Source organism: Oncorhynchus gorbuscha, linkage group LG17, assembly GCF_021184085.1.
Source record: "Oncorhynchus gorbuscha isolate QuinsamMale2020 ecotype Even-year linkage group LG17, OgorEven_v1.0, whole genome shotgun sequence".
Lineage (NCBI taxonomy): Eukaryota > Metazoa > Chordata > Actinopteri > Salmoniformes > Salmonidae > Oncorhynchus > Oncorhynchus gorbuscha.
In genome coordinates, this window is record NC_060189.1 from 38,425,026 (window position 1) to 38,438,227 (window position 13,202).

At 48.2% G+C, this 13,202-nt stretch overlaps 1 protein-coding gene across 1 annotated transcript in view; it reads right to left on the reverse strand.

Annotated features, from left to right (window-relative positions):
* LOC124001279 (nesprin-3-like) overlaps nucleotides 1-13,202 on the reverse strand; it is a 51,475-nt gene that overhangs the window by 13,873 nt on the left and 24,400 nt on the right. The window contains 9 exon segments of the mRNA XM_046307939.1: nucleotides 1,312-1,470; nucleotides 6,951-7,327; nucleotides 7,330-8,021; nucleotides 8,443-8,615; nucleotides 8,834-8,995; nucleotides 9,672-9,806; nucleotides 10,075-10,218; nucleotides 10,607-10,789; nucleotides 11,569-11,743. Of these exon segments, the coding sequence (XP_046163895.1) occupies nucleotides 1,312-1,470; nucleotides 6,951-7,327; nucleotides 7,330-8,021; nucleotides 8,443-8,615; nucleotides 8,834-8,995; nucleotides 9,672-9,806; nucleotides 10,075-10,218; nucleotides 10,607-10,789; nucleotides 11,569-11,743 (2,200 nt within the window).

Genomic DNA, 13,202 nt, shown 5'->3' on the forward strand with positions numbered 1-13,202 from the left:
TTTGATCCACCTCTACACAGATGACACCATTGTGTATACATCTGGCCCTTCTTTGGACATTGTGTTAACAAACCTCCAAACGAGCTTCAACGCCATACAATACTCTTTCCGTGGCCTCAAACTGCTCTTAAATGCTAGTAAAACTAAATGTATGCGCTTCAACCGATCGCTGCCCACACCCACCCACCCGACGAGCATCACTACTGAGGACAGTTCTGACTTAGAATATGTGGACAACTATAAATACCCAGCTGTCTGGCTAGACTGTAAACTCTCCTACCAGACTCGCATTAAGCATCTCTAATCCAAAGTTAAATCTAGAATTGGCTTCCTATTTCGCAACAAAGCCTCCTCCACTCATGCTGCCAAACATACCCTCGTAAAACTGACTATCCTGCCGATCCTTGACTCCTGCCAATGACATTTACAAAATAGCCTCAAACACTCTCCTCAGCAACCTGGATGTAGTCTATCACAGTGCCATCCATTTTGTCACCAAAATGACAAATACTACCTACCACTGCGACCTGTATGCTCTCGTTGGCTGGTCCTCGCTACATATTCGTCGCCAAACCCACTGGCTCCAGGTCATCTATAAGTATTTGCTACGTAAAGCTCCGCCTACATCAGCTCACTGGTCACCATAGCAACACCCACCCATAGCACGTGCTCCAGCAGGTATATTTCATTGGTCATCCCCAAAGCCAACACCTCCTTTCCTTCCAGTTCTCTGCTGCCAATGACTAGAACGACTTGCAACCCCCCCCCCCCTCACTAACTTTAAGCGTTAGCTGTCAGAGCAGCTTACCAATCGCTGCAGCTGTACACAGCCCATCTGTAAATAGCCCATCCAACCAACTACCTACCTCATCCCCATATTTGTTTTTCTGCTCTTTTGCACACCAGTATTTCTACTTGCACATCCTCATCTGCACATATATCACTCCAGTGTAAACAGCTAAATTGTAACTACTTTGTTACTTTGCCACTATTTGCCTGTTTATTGCCTTGCTTCATTTGCACACACTGTATACAGATTTTCTATTGTGTTACTGACTGTACATTTGTTTATCCCAGGTGTAACTCTGTTGTTTTTGTTGCACTGCTTTGCTTTATCTTGGCCAGGTTGCAGTTGTATAAATGAGAACTTGTTCTCAACTGGCCTACCTGGTTAAATAAAGTTGAAATAAATGTTTAAAAAATTAAAGTCTAACCATAAGATGGCCACAGCACTTGAGTACCTCATTATTTCTGTGTGAATATAAACAGGAGTGGAATACTGTATATTTCTGAGAATTCATTAGCACCAACCTTGAGTGTGTTCTGCCTGATCTTGAGTTCTCTGGTGCTCAGCGGTCCCTTGGTGTTGAGAATCCCTGAAAGAGTATCGCTTTCCTTCTGTAGCCAGGCCTCAAAAATCCTCCTCCTGTCCTCGTACTCCGCTGCAATCAGAGCTGACCCTGGATCTGCCTGAAGGACCACAACAACTTACTTGAGGTGATATTTCACAAAAGAGAATCCGCTAATTTTCTTAATTTTCTAAATATTCTGGTTTATAACGGAAGTGTAATATCAGTTAATGAGAATATTGAGTGATGAGTCAATTACTTTTAAGAAAAGGTTGACGACATCCGCTCCTCATTCACTCAGCCTATTGAGTCCACTGGTCCCACTTAGACAGCACTAACATCTTTTTCCATCCTGCGACTAGTGATGTCCAGCCACCCGACAACATCCCCTCCTCCAGACCATCTCTGGAGACCTTCTCCCATTCCTCACTTCCCTCATCAACTCATCCCTGAACACTGTCTGCGTCCCCTGCAACTTCAAGATGGCCAGAGCCGCTCCTCTGCCCAAGAAACCAACCAACACTCAACCCTTCTGATGTCAAAAACTACAGACCGATATCCCTTCTTTATTTTCTTCCCAAACACTTGAGCATGCTGTCATTGACCAACTTGTTATCTCTCTCAGAACGATCTTCATCCTAAGCAGTCTGGAGGCTCTCTGCTCTGCCAAAGCTGACTCTTTCTCCTCTGTTCTCATCCTCCTAGATCCATCCTCTGCCTTCGACACCGCGAAACATCAAATCCTTCCCTCCACCTTCTCAGGGCTGTGCGTACATCTCAGGCTCTGCACACTCCTGGATTGCAATTCAACCTGGCAGGTCGCGCCTGTCAGGTGGCATAGAGAGGACCATGGTGCGTGCCTACAGAGCAGCAAGGGGAACTGCCCCTCCCTACCTTCAGGCTATGCTCAAACCTCACATCTCAACCCGAGCACTCCAGTCTGCCATCCTCCAGTCTGTTGGCCGTCCCACCCCTACAGGAGGTCAGCTCCCGCCTAGCCCAGTCACAGCTCTTCTCTGTCCTGGTCCCCCAATAGTGGAACCAGCTTCTCTCTGATGCTAGGACAGCAGAGTCCCTTCCCATTTTCCTGCAAACGTCTGAAACGTACATCTCCAAAGAGTATCTACTAGCACTGACTTTGCTGATAACTTCTGTATTGAGGAAAAATGTGCTAATACGACTGTGATATGTGGTTGTCTCACCTAGCTATCTTAAGATGAATGCACTAACTAAGTCACTCTGGATAGCAGCGTCTGCTAAATGACTAAAATGTCAAATGTTGTGTTCGAGCCCTGAATGCTAGCTAGCCAGCTAGCCCCCGAATAGCAGCACTGCAGAAACTATTACACTCAACGGAACGACTTGATTAGTGTAGTGTCAACAACGCACCCACTGCCAGCTAGCCTACTTCAGCAGTACTGTATCATTTTAATCATTTTAGTCAATAAGATTCTTGCTACGTAGCTTAACTTTCTGAACATTTGAGACGTGTAGTCCACTTGTCATTCCAATCTCCTTTGCATTAGCGTAGCCTCTTCTGTAGCCTGTCAACTATGTGTCTGTTTATCCCTGTTCTCTCCTCTCTGCACAGACCATACAAACGCTCCACACCGCGTGGCCGCGGCCACCCTAATCTGGTGGTCCCAGCGCGCACGACCCACGTGGAGTTCCAGGTCTCCGGTAGCCTCTGGAACTGCCAATCTGCGGTCAACAAGGCAGAGTTCGTCTCAGCCTATGCCTCCCTCCAGTCCCTCGACTTCTTGGCACTGACGGAAACATGGATCACCACAGACAACACTGCTACTCCTACTGCTCTCTCTTCGTCCGCCCACGTGTCCTCGCACACCCCGAGAGCTTCTGGTCAGCGGGGTGGTGGCACCGGGATCCTCATCTCTCCCAAGTGATCATTCTCTCTTTCTCCCCTTACCCATCTGTCTATTGCCTCCTTTGAATTCCATGCTGTCACAGTTACCAGCCCTTTCAAGCTTAACATCCTTATCATTTATCGCCCTCCAGGTTCCCTCTGAGAGTTCATCAATGAGCTTGATGCCTTGATAAGCTCCTTTCCTGAGGACGGCTCACCTCTCACAGTTCTGGGCGACTTTAACCTCCCCACGTCTACCTTTGACTCTTTCCTCTCTGCCTCCTTCTTTCCACTCCTCTCCTCTTTTGACCTCACCCTCTCACCCCCCCCCCTACTCACAAGGCAGGCAATACGCTCGACCTCATCTTTACTAGATGCTGTTCTTCCACTAACCTCATTGCAACTCCCCTCCAAGTCTCCGACCACTACCTTGTATCATTTTCCCTCTCGCTCTCATCCAACACCTCCCACACTGCCCCTACTCGGATGGTATCGCGCCGTCCCAACCTTCGCTCTCTCTCCCCCGCTACTCTCTCCTCTTCCATCCTATCATCTCTTCCCTCCGCTCAAACCTTCTCCAACCTATCTCCTGATTCTGCCTCCTCAACCCTCCTCTCCTCCCTCTCTGCATCCTTTGACTCTCTATGTCCCCTATCCTTCAGGCCGGCTCGGTCCTCCCCTCCCGCTCCGTGGCTCGATGACTCATTGCGAGCTCACAGAACAGGGCTCCGGGCAGCCGAGAGGAAATGAAGGAAAACTCGCCTCCCTGCGGACCTGGCATCCTTTCACTCCCTCCTCTCTACATTTTCCTCCTCTGTCTCTGCTGCTAAAGCCACTTTCTACCACGCTAAATTCCAAGCATCTGCCTCTAACCCTAGGAAGCTCTTTGCCACCTTCTCCTCCCTCCTGAATCCTCCTCCCCCCTCCTCCCTCTCTGCAGATGACTTCGTCAACCATTTTGAAAAGAAGGTTGACGACATCCGATCCTCGTTTGCTAAGTCAAACGACACCGCTGGTTCTGCTCACACTGCCCTACCCTGTGCTCTGACCTCTTTCTCCCCTCTCTCTCCAGATGAAATCTCGCGTCTTGTGACGGCCGGCCGCCCAACAACCTGCCCGCTTGACCCTATCCCCTCCTCTCTTCTCCAGACCATTTCCGGAGACCTTCTCCCTTACCTCACCTCGCTCATCAACTCATCCCTGACCGCTGGCTACGTCCCTTCCGTCTTCAAGAGAGCGAGAGTTGCACCCCTTCTGAAAAAACCTACACTCGATCCCTCCGATGTCAACAATTACAGACCAGTATCCCTTCTTTCTTTTCTCTCCAAAACTCTTGAACGTGCCGTCCTTGGCCAGCTCTCCCGCTATCTCTCTCTGAATGACTTTCTTGATCCAAATCAGTCAGGTTTCAAGACTAGTCATTCAACTGAGACTGCTCTCCTCTGTATCACGGAGGCGCTCCGCACTGCTAAAGCTAACTCTCTCTCCTCTGCTCTCATCCTTCTAGATCTATCGGCTGCCTTCGATACTGTGAACCATCAGATCCTCCTCTCCACCCTCTCCGAGTTGGGCATCTCCGGCGCGGCCCACGCTTGGATTGCGTCCTACCTGTCAGGTCGCTCCTACCAGGTGGCGTGGCGAGAATCTGTCTCCTCACCACACGCTCTCACCACTGGTGTCCCCCAGGGCTCTGTTCTAGGCCCTCTCCTATTCTCGCTATACACCAAGTCACTTGGCTCTGTCATAACCTCACATGGTCTCTCCTATCATTGCTATGCAGACGACACACAACTAATCTTCTCCTTTCCCCCTTCTGATGACCAGGTGGCGAATCGAATCTCTGCATGTCTGACAGACATATCAGTGTGGATGACGGATCACCACCTCAAGCTGAACCTCGGCAAGACGGAGCTGCTCTTCCTCCCGGGGAAGGACTGCCCGTTCCATGATCTCGCCATCACGGTTGACAACTCCATTGTGTCCTCCTCCCAGAGCGCTAAGAACCTTGGCGTGATCCTGGACAACACCCTGTCATTCTCAACCAACATCAAGGCGGTGGCCCGTTCCTGTAGGTGCATGCTCTACAACATCCGCAGAGTACGACCCTGCCTCACACAGGAAGCGGCGCAGGTCCTAATCCAGGCACTTGTCATCTCCCGTCTGGATTACTGCAACTCGCTGTTGGCTGGGCTCCCTGCCTGTGCCATTAAACCCCTTCAACTCATCCAGAACGCCGCAGCCCGTCTGGTGTTCAACCTTCCCAAGTTCTCTCACGTCACCCCGCTCCTCCGTTCTCTCCACTGGCTTCCAGTTGAAGCTCGCATCCGCTACAAGACCATGGTGCTTGCCTACGGAGCTGTGAGGGGAACGGCACCTCAGTACCTCCAGGCTCTGATCAGGCCCTACACCCAAACAAGGGCACTGCGTTCATCCACCTCTGGCCTGCTCGCCTCCCTACCACTGAGGAAGTAGAGTTCCCGCTCAGCCCAGTCAAAACTGTTCGCTGTTCTGGCCCCCCAATGGTGGAACAAACTCCCTCACGTCGCCAGGACAGCGGAGTCAATCACCACCTTCCGGAGACACCTGAAACCCCACCTCTTTAAGGAATACCTAGGATAGGATATCATCTGAATCTCTACATTTAAAATTTTAGGTCAACAAAATATTCAAAAGCAATAGCAGTGGTTTTTTACAGTGGATAATAGCTCAGAATCATTTAATCCCTCTCACCCCCCCCCCCCTTTAAGATTTAGATGCACTATTGTAAAGTGACTGTTCCACTGGATGTCATAAGGTGAATGCACCAATTTGTAAGACGCTCTGGATAAGAGCGTCTGCTAAATGACTTAAATGTTATGTTAAATGTTAAATGCTGATTGGCTTAAAGCTGTGTTATGTCCGTATACACGGGTATGGCAACCAAATAAAGATTTGTACCGTTCTAATTACGTTGGTAACCAGTTTATAATAGCAATAAGGAACCTTGGGGATTTGTGGTATATGGCCAATATACCCCGACTAACAGCTGCATCCTGTATCCGCATTGCGTCATCCATAAGAACAGCACCTAAGCCGTGGTATATTAGCCATATACCACACCCCTCATGCCTTATTGCTTACAGTGGTGCAAAAAAGTATTTCATCAGCCACCAATTGTGCAAGTTCTCCCACTTAAAAAGATGAGACAAAATTAGAAGAAAAAAACCCAGATTATCACATTGTAGGATTTTTAATGACTTTATTAGCAAATTATGGTGGAAAATAAGTATTTGGTCACCTACAAACAAGCAACATTTCTGGCTCTGTGGACAGGTGTCTTTTATACTGATAACAAGTTCAAACAGGTGCCATTACTACAGGTAACGAGTGGAGGACAGAGGAGCCTCTAAAATAAGTAGTTACAGGTCTGTGAGAGCCAGAAATGTTGCTTGTTTGTAGGTGACCAAATACTTATTTTCCACCATCATTTGCAAATAAATTCATTAAAAATTCTACAATGTGATTTTCTGGATTTTTATTCTCATTTTGTCTGTCATAGTTGAAGTGTACCTATGATGAAAATTACAGGCCTCTCATCTTTTTAAGTGGGAGAACTTGCACAATTGGTGGTTGACAATACTTTTTTGCCCCACTGTAATTATACCATGCCCATTTGAAGTTGAAATTATTTTATTAACTAGAAAATAATGAGTATGTGATTGTGAGTTAATAGAATCATTGTAGATAGTAAACCGTACCGTGGTGTGTTTACTTGAGCTCTGTAGCCCTCCAGAAGGTTTTCTAGCAAAGCCTTGGTCCATGACTGGATCTTCCATCTTTGTCTTGATCAGGGTGAAGGACCCTCTGTGTCGCAGGTGTCCCCCTCCACTTCCACTCTGGTCTCCCATTTCACTTGTTCCCTCTCTATAGCTGCTTCTGCTGCCCTGACTAGGACCTTGCCCTAACCCCACATCTACCTCCATGGCCACAGGTTCAGCCACACCTCTGGACCTCTGCTCATCCACCCACTCCTCTGTCCGCCCGCTACTGCTGGACCCAGACGCCCCGACTACCACCACTCCGCTACTCCTAGAGCCTGATCCCTCCATCACACCGCTACCTGTAAAATCAGAACCCCCCACCACTCCGCTACTCCTGGACCCGGAGCCCCCCACAACTCCGCTACTCCTGGACCCAAAGCCCCCCCCACCACTCCACACTGGGGGCTTCTGCCTCCTGTGTGGCCTGAGGAGTTTATCCATGTGGTTTCCCCTCGGTTCTCCCCCTCTCCTCCCTGACCATACCCCCCTCTCCTGGCAATAGAGTCCACCTCCTCAACACCAAAGCTGTGCTCACCGCCACCCTTCTCCCTGCAATTGCCACTGCTTTCAACCCCACTGCCCTGTGCCGGTCTCTGACTGCTTCCTTGGCTTAACGCCATTGGACCCTGTTGACCACTGCCCTGTCTCTCCCCATGTTCAGAGAGATCCATATCCTCCACACTGCCCTCAAACCCTCCCTCTACCCACACACCCTCTTCTGCTCTAAAACTTGCCCCTTCGCTTTGCTCCATCCTTGCCCCTGACTCTGTTCTTCCCCCTCTCCCAGACCCTGATCCATAGCTCTGAGAGACCCAGACACCATGGTCCTCTCCTGGGGATCCCTCTGGAGCACCCTCCCTCCTGCTGCTGGAGCCTCTTCCTTTGATCAGGTCTCCTCCCTCCCCAGGAAAGAGCTCCCTAGCTGGGCCTGTCAACTCCCCAGCCTGACCTCTCACCCTCTGGATGTCTAAGTCATGGTCCTCAGAGGAGCTGTGCCCATTCAGCAGCCTGGGAATGGAACAGCAGACAGTCAGTAACTGAAGGAATCTCTTAGGATTGGTGTGTAATTGGCCGCATTAAATACTTTTCACCCAGATGCAGGGACAGCATGTGCAACATATTGACTTCTTTGTAGAAGGCTATGGTTGGTAAAGTTTTCGGAGATAGATGTGCACAAGCCATAGGAGTTTGCCGAGAACCTTCACTGAAACACACCAAACTAGAGATGAAGTAGCATTAGTGGTAATGGTACTAGAGTAGTCCTCCCATAGAGACACTATCATTCACAAGGGTGGATGATTTGATACATGTGCAAAGCTCTAGAATGTGATGATAATAGCAGCCATCTTTGTCAAGTATAGTTGTTGATTCCGAAGTTCTATATCTAATTCTAAGAGTTTTCCGTCAAGCCCGCTATAGCGTAACGTACCTGAAGAGGTTGAGGCTGAGGTCATGCAGGGCCATCCAGGACTCTCTCAGGCGCTTCATGTCCCTGAGGATGTGTACTCGTCCCTCCTCAGAGGTCCTCTTCAGCACCCGCTGGCCCTCCACCTCTGTCTGGTGCAGCTGCAGCTCCTTCTCTGGGAACTCACCTAGTGCCCTCTACAGGACCGGAGGAGGAATAACACAGGATGGGACGTGACATATAAACTACATGCAAGTTCAGCACTGGACAGAGTCACAGTTTATTTCCCATAACTCTTTGTCAGTAGAGAACAGGATATCCTCTCCATAGTAGTCCAGTGCCTAGTCATGTTTGTCCATCTTCATCAAAACAGCCATAATCAGTGCCACATAACAGATGTGTGGTATGTCAGTACCTCAGCTTCATGCTGTCTGTTGTCCACGCTCCACTCCCCAGCAGAACTGCGGTAGGACTCCAGCTTCTGCCTCATAATCATCAGCCACTTCTCTACATTCAGCAGGCTCTCATGGAAACTCTCGTGCTCCCTGATGCTCTCCTCACTCTCGTTCCCCTTCACCTGCCACACACACACACACACACGTTAATATCAAAGATATACACTCAGTGCCGGTTTATTAGGTACACCCATCTAGTACCGGGGTGGATCCCGCCCCTTGCCTCCAGAACAGCCTGAATTATTTGGGGCATTCTACAAGGTGTCATAAATATTCTACAGGGATGTTGGTCCATGCTGACGCAACAGAATCACACAGTTGCTGCAGATTGGACGGCGGTACATTCATGCTGCTAACAGCCCGTTCCATCTCAACCCAAAGATGCTCTGTTCAGTTGAGGTCTGGGGACTGCGAAGGCCACTCAAGTAAACTGAAGTCGCTGTCAATGTTCCAGGCAATGTTTTTCCACTCATTTGTCCAGTGTTGGTGATTGTGTGCCCACTGGAGCCGCTTCTTCTTGTTTTTAGCTGACAAGAGTGGAACACGGTGTGGTCGTGCTGCAATAGCCCATCCATGACAAGGATTGACGAGTTGTGCCTTCCGAGATGCGGTTCTGCGCCGTTATTTGTCTGTTTGTGGCCTGCCTGTTAGCTTGCATGATTCTTGCCATTCTCCTTCGACCTCTCTCATTAACGAGCTGTTTGCGCCCATAGTACTGCCGCTGACTGGATAATTATATTATTTTTAGAGTATCATCATTTTTAAAACTTCTGCTTAGTCAAATCCTTCCATTCTTACCCGCACTGCCTTGTATAGGTTCCTCCAGTCCCCATACAGTCTCTCAGATCGGGTCTTGTTAGTGGAGCTGGATGACACCAGAGTCTCCAGAGCTGTGATGTGGGCCTCACAGTCCTCCAAGTCCTTCTTGATCCCCTGAGAGACACATAGCAACTTTATGAATGCTTTATACATGCTTATATGTTCTAAATGAGTCTCATAGGACCCCCTGGACACAGGCTCAATTCATCTTTCCTCAATTCCTTGCATCCTATCTCCTTGCCTCCTTGCCAACCATATTGGAGGAGAAGGTCACTCCACTCGAACCTACTCCAATGCCTTTGAGAAGGAGGTGAGGAGAGAGGATGCAAGGAAATATTCATTGAGAATGAGCCACAGGTTAAGAATGTAGTAAGTGACCCACCTGTAGCTGGTCTGACTGGCTCTTCTTGGCCAGTATGTCTGGTTGGAGGATGTCTGCTGAGTATAGTCTGTCTCTCAGGAGGGTCAGCTTGCTCCTGATTGACTCGTAGGCGTCGCCAAAGTCCTTCGTCCTCGAGATCAAACCCTAAGGACATACGTAAGCAATAAGGCACGAGGGGGTGTGGTATATGGCCAATATACCACGGTTAAGGGCTGTTCGTGTACGACGCAACGCGGAGTGCCTGGATACACCCCTTAGCCATGGTATATTGGCCATATACCACCAACCCGAGGTATCTTATGGCTATTATAAACTGGTTACCAACGTAATTAGAGCAGTAAAAATACATATTTTTCTCATACCCGTGGTATACGGTCTGATATACCACAGCTGTCAGCCAATCAGCATTCAGGGCTCGAACCACCCAGTTTATAACAAAAATTACATTCCATCCCAAATGGCACCCCATTCCCTAATAATGACCTACATATGACCAGAGCCCAATGGCACACACACGAAATCACTCACACACCTGCAGTCTTCCCTTCCTCTGCAGAAGCTGGCTGTGCAGTAGCTCTCGGTTCTTCACGGCGGCGTTGAGCTCCATCAGTAGACTCTCTGCTCTGTCAGAGCCAAACACTGAAGCCAGCAGATCTCTCTTCACCTGCAGCAGACTCAACCGCTCTTGCAGCTGTAGACTTTGCATCATCAACCTCTGTAGGGGGATAGAAAGAAATAGAGGAAACAAAGACAGACAAAAAAAAAGTAGAAATATGTGCCTCGGGGCATCTAAATCACACATTCCTCTGTGTCAACGAAAAGCAAGCATGAACCTCAGATGTCTCTTTTTCATAGATCAGGAAATGATTGAACTCCCTGACCTGTGCCTTCAGTATTCCCATGTCTGGAGGGGAGGAGGTTATATAGGGAAAGCCATAGATTCAATTTAATGATTGAGAAGGCTCAAATGGCAGTCTCTTCGATATATAGTACACTACTTTTGACACACTATTCCATATATAGTTCACTACTTTTGACCACAGCCCTATGGGCCCTGATCAAAAGTAGTGCACTAAATAGGGAAAAGGGTGCCATTTCGGACACGGCCCAAGCCAATCTCTGTCAAGTACGGTCTGTCTTTAGGGCTGAATGGATCTCCATAGCTGACCTAATTAAGGTACCATGACTACAGTATATCATTATTAGAGTGGAGGTCTCCAGGCCTTGAGTGCCACAGCTACTACAAGTTTGGTTTCTCAGCCATCAATGGGTTACCTTACGAATACAATTCTGGTTTAGCTGCTTGATTGATGAGATTAAAGGTCACCTTTTCTCGATGGATTTTACAGTGTTGAATTAGCTGCATTGTATGTTTTCTGTATCATGTCCTGCTACATCCCTTTTAAGCAGATGACCAAAAACATTTCCCATGGTGGAATAATAGTTTATCAAATCAGTAGCAGCCTGCAGTGCAGTGTGGTGTGGTGTTTATACCTCGATGTTCTGCACTAGCAAGGCAATGTGGGAGAACTCAGACACGTCTGCTGAGGCCTCCAGCACCTGAGAGACCAGCTGGCTCCACTGAGAGAAGCCATGCAGAGGGTCCTGCAGCACCAGTCTCAGCCCTGTCTCTGACTCCACACATAGCTTCATTGCGCGACACTTCACACTATAGGCAGACAGGGGAGAGGAGACGGGCTTCAAACAGGCTAGATATGGTGCATTGCATGGAAAAAACAAAATGTACTGTATATATTTAAACACAGTAAAAAGTCAGAGGGAAAATGCAGCTTATACATTTAGCCTGTTTGATATTTAACCAAGTAATCACTGTACGTTTCAATAAGTTATTATGTTATAGAACAGCATAGACATCCTGTCTTTTCCTATAGAGAGAGCAAGGACTGTTTGCATGAATTATCATACAACATCAAAAGCTAATCAGTAAGGGAAAGTGGAATAAATTGAGCCATGTTTTTACATTCAGCATCACCCCATCAAGGGGAATATAGTATTCTTTCTAACAAAGATATCTACACATATTTCAAGATGTTGTGTGTATCCCTGGAAATAATCAGAATATAGGTAAATGGTTTTAAAAACCATACACTACATGACCAAAACTATGTGGACACTTGCTCGTCAAACATCTCATTCCAAAATCATGGGCATTAATATGGAGTTGGTCCGCCCTTTGCTGCTATAACAGTATCCACTCTTCTGGGATGGCTTTCCACTAGATGTTGAAACATTGCTGCTGCGGGGACTTGCTTCCATTCAGCCACAAGCGCATTAGTGAGGTTGGGCAATTAGTCGGTGGTCCAATTCATCCCAAAGACGTCCGATGGGGTTGAGGACAGTGCTCTGTGCACGCCAGTCAAGTTCTTCCACACCAATCTCGACAAACCATTTCTGCATGCACCTCGCTTTGTGCAAGGGGGCATTTTCATGCTGAAACAGGAAAGGGCCTTCCCAAAACTGTTGCCACAATGTTGGAAGCACAGAATTGTCTAGAAACTCAATGTATGCTGTAGAGTTAAAATTTCCCTTCACTGGAACTAAGGGGCCTAGCCCAAACCATGAAAAACAGCCCAAGACCATTATTCCTCCTCCACCAAACTTTACAGTTAGCACTATGCATTCGGGCAGGTAGCGTTTACTGGCATCTGCCAAACCCAGATTAGTCCATCGGACCATCAGATTGTGAAGCGTGATTCATCACTCCAGAGAGCACGTTTCCACTGCTCCAGAGTCCAATGCCACCAAGCTTTACACCCCTCTAGCTGATGCTTGGCATTGTGTATGGTGATCTTAGGCTTGTGTACGGCTGCTCGGCCATGGAAACTAATTTCATGAAGCTCCCGACAAACAGTTAGTGTTGACTTTGCTTCCAGAGGCAGTTTGGAAATCGGTAGTGAGTGTTGCAACACAGGATAGATTATTACCCTCAACGTGCTTCAGCACTCGGTGGTCCTGTTCTGTGAGCTTGTGTGGTCTACTACTTCGCGGCTGAGCCGTTGCTGCTCCTAGACATTTCAACTTCACAATAACAGCACTTCGAGTTGACAGGCACAGCTCTAGCAGGGCAGGAATTTGACTAACTGCTTATTAGAAAGGTGGCATCCTAT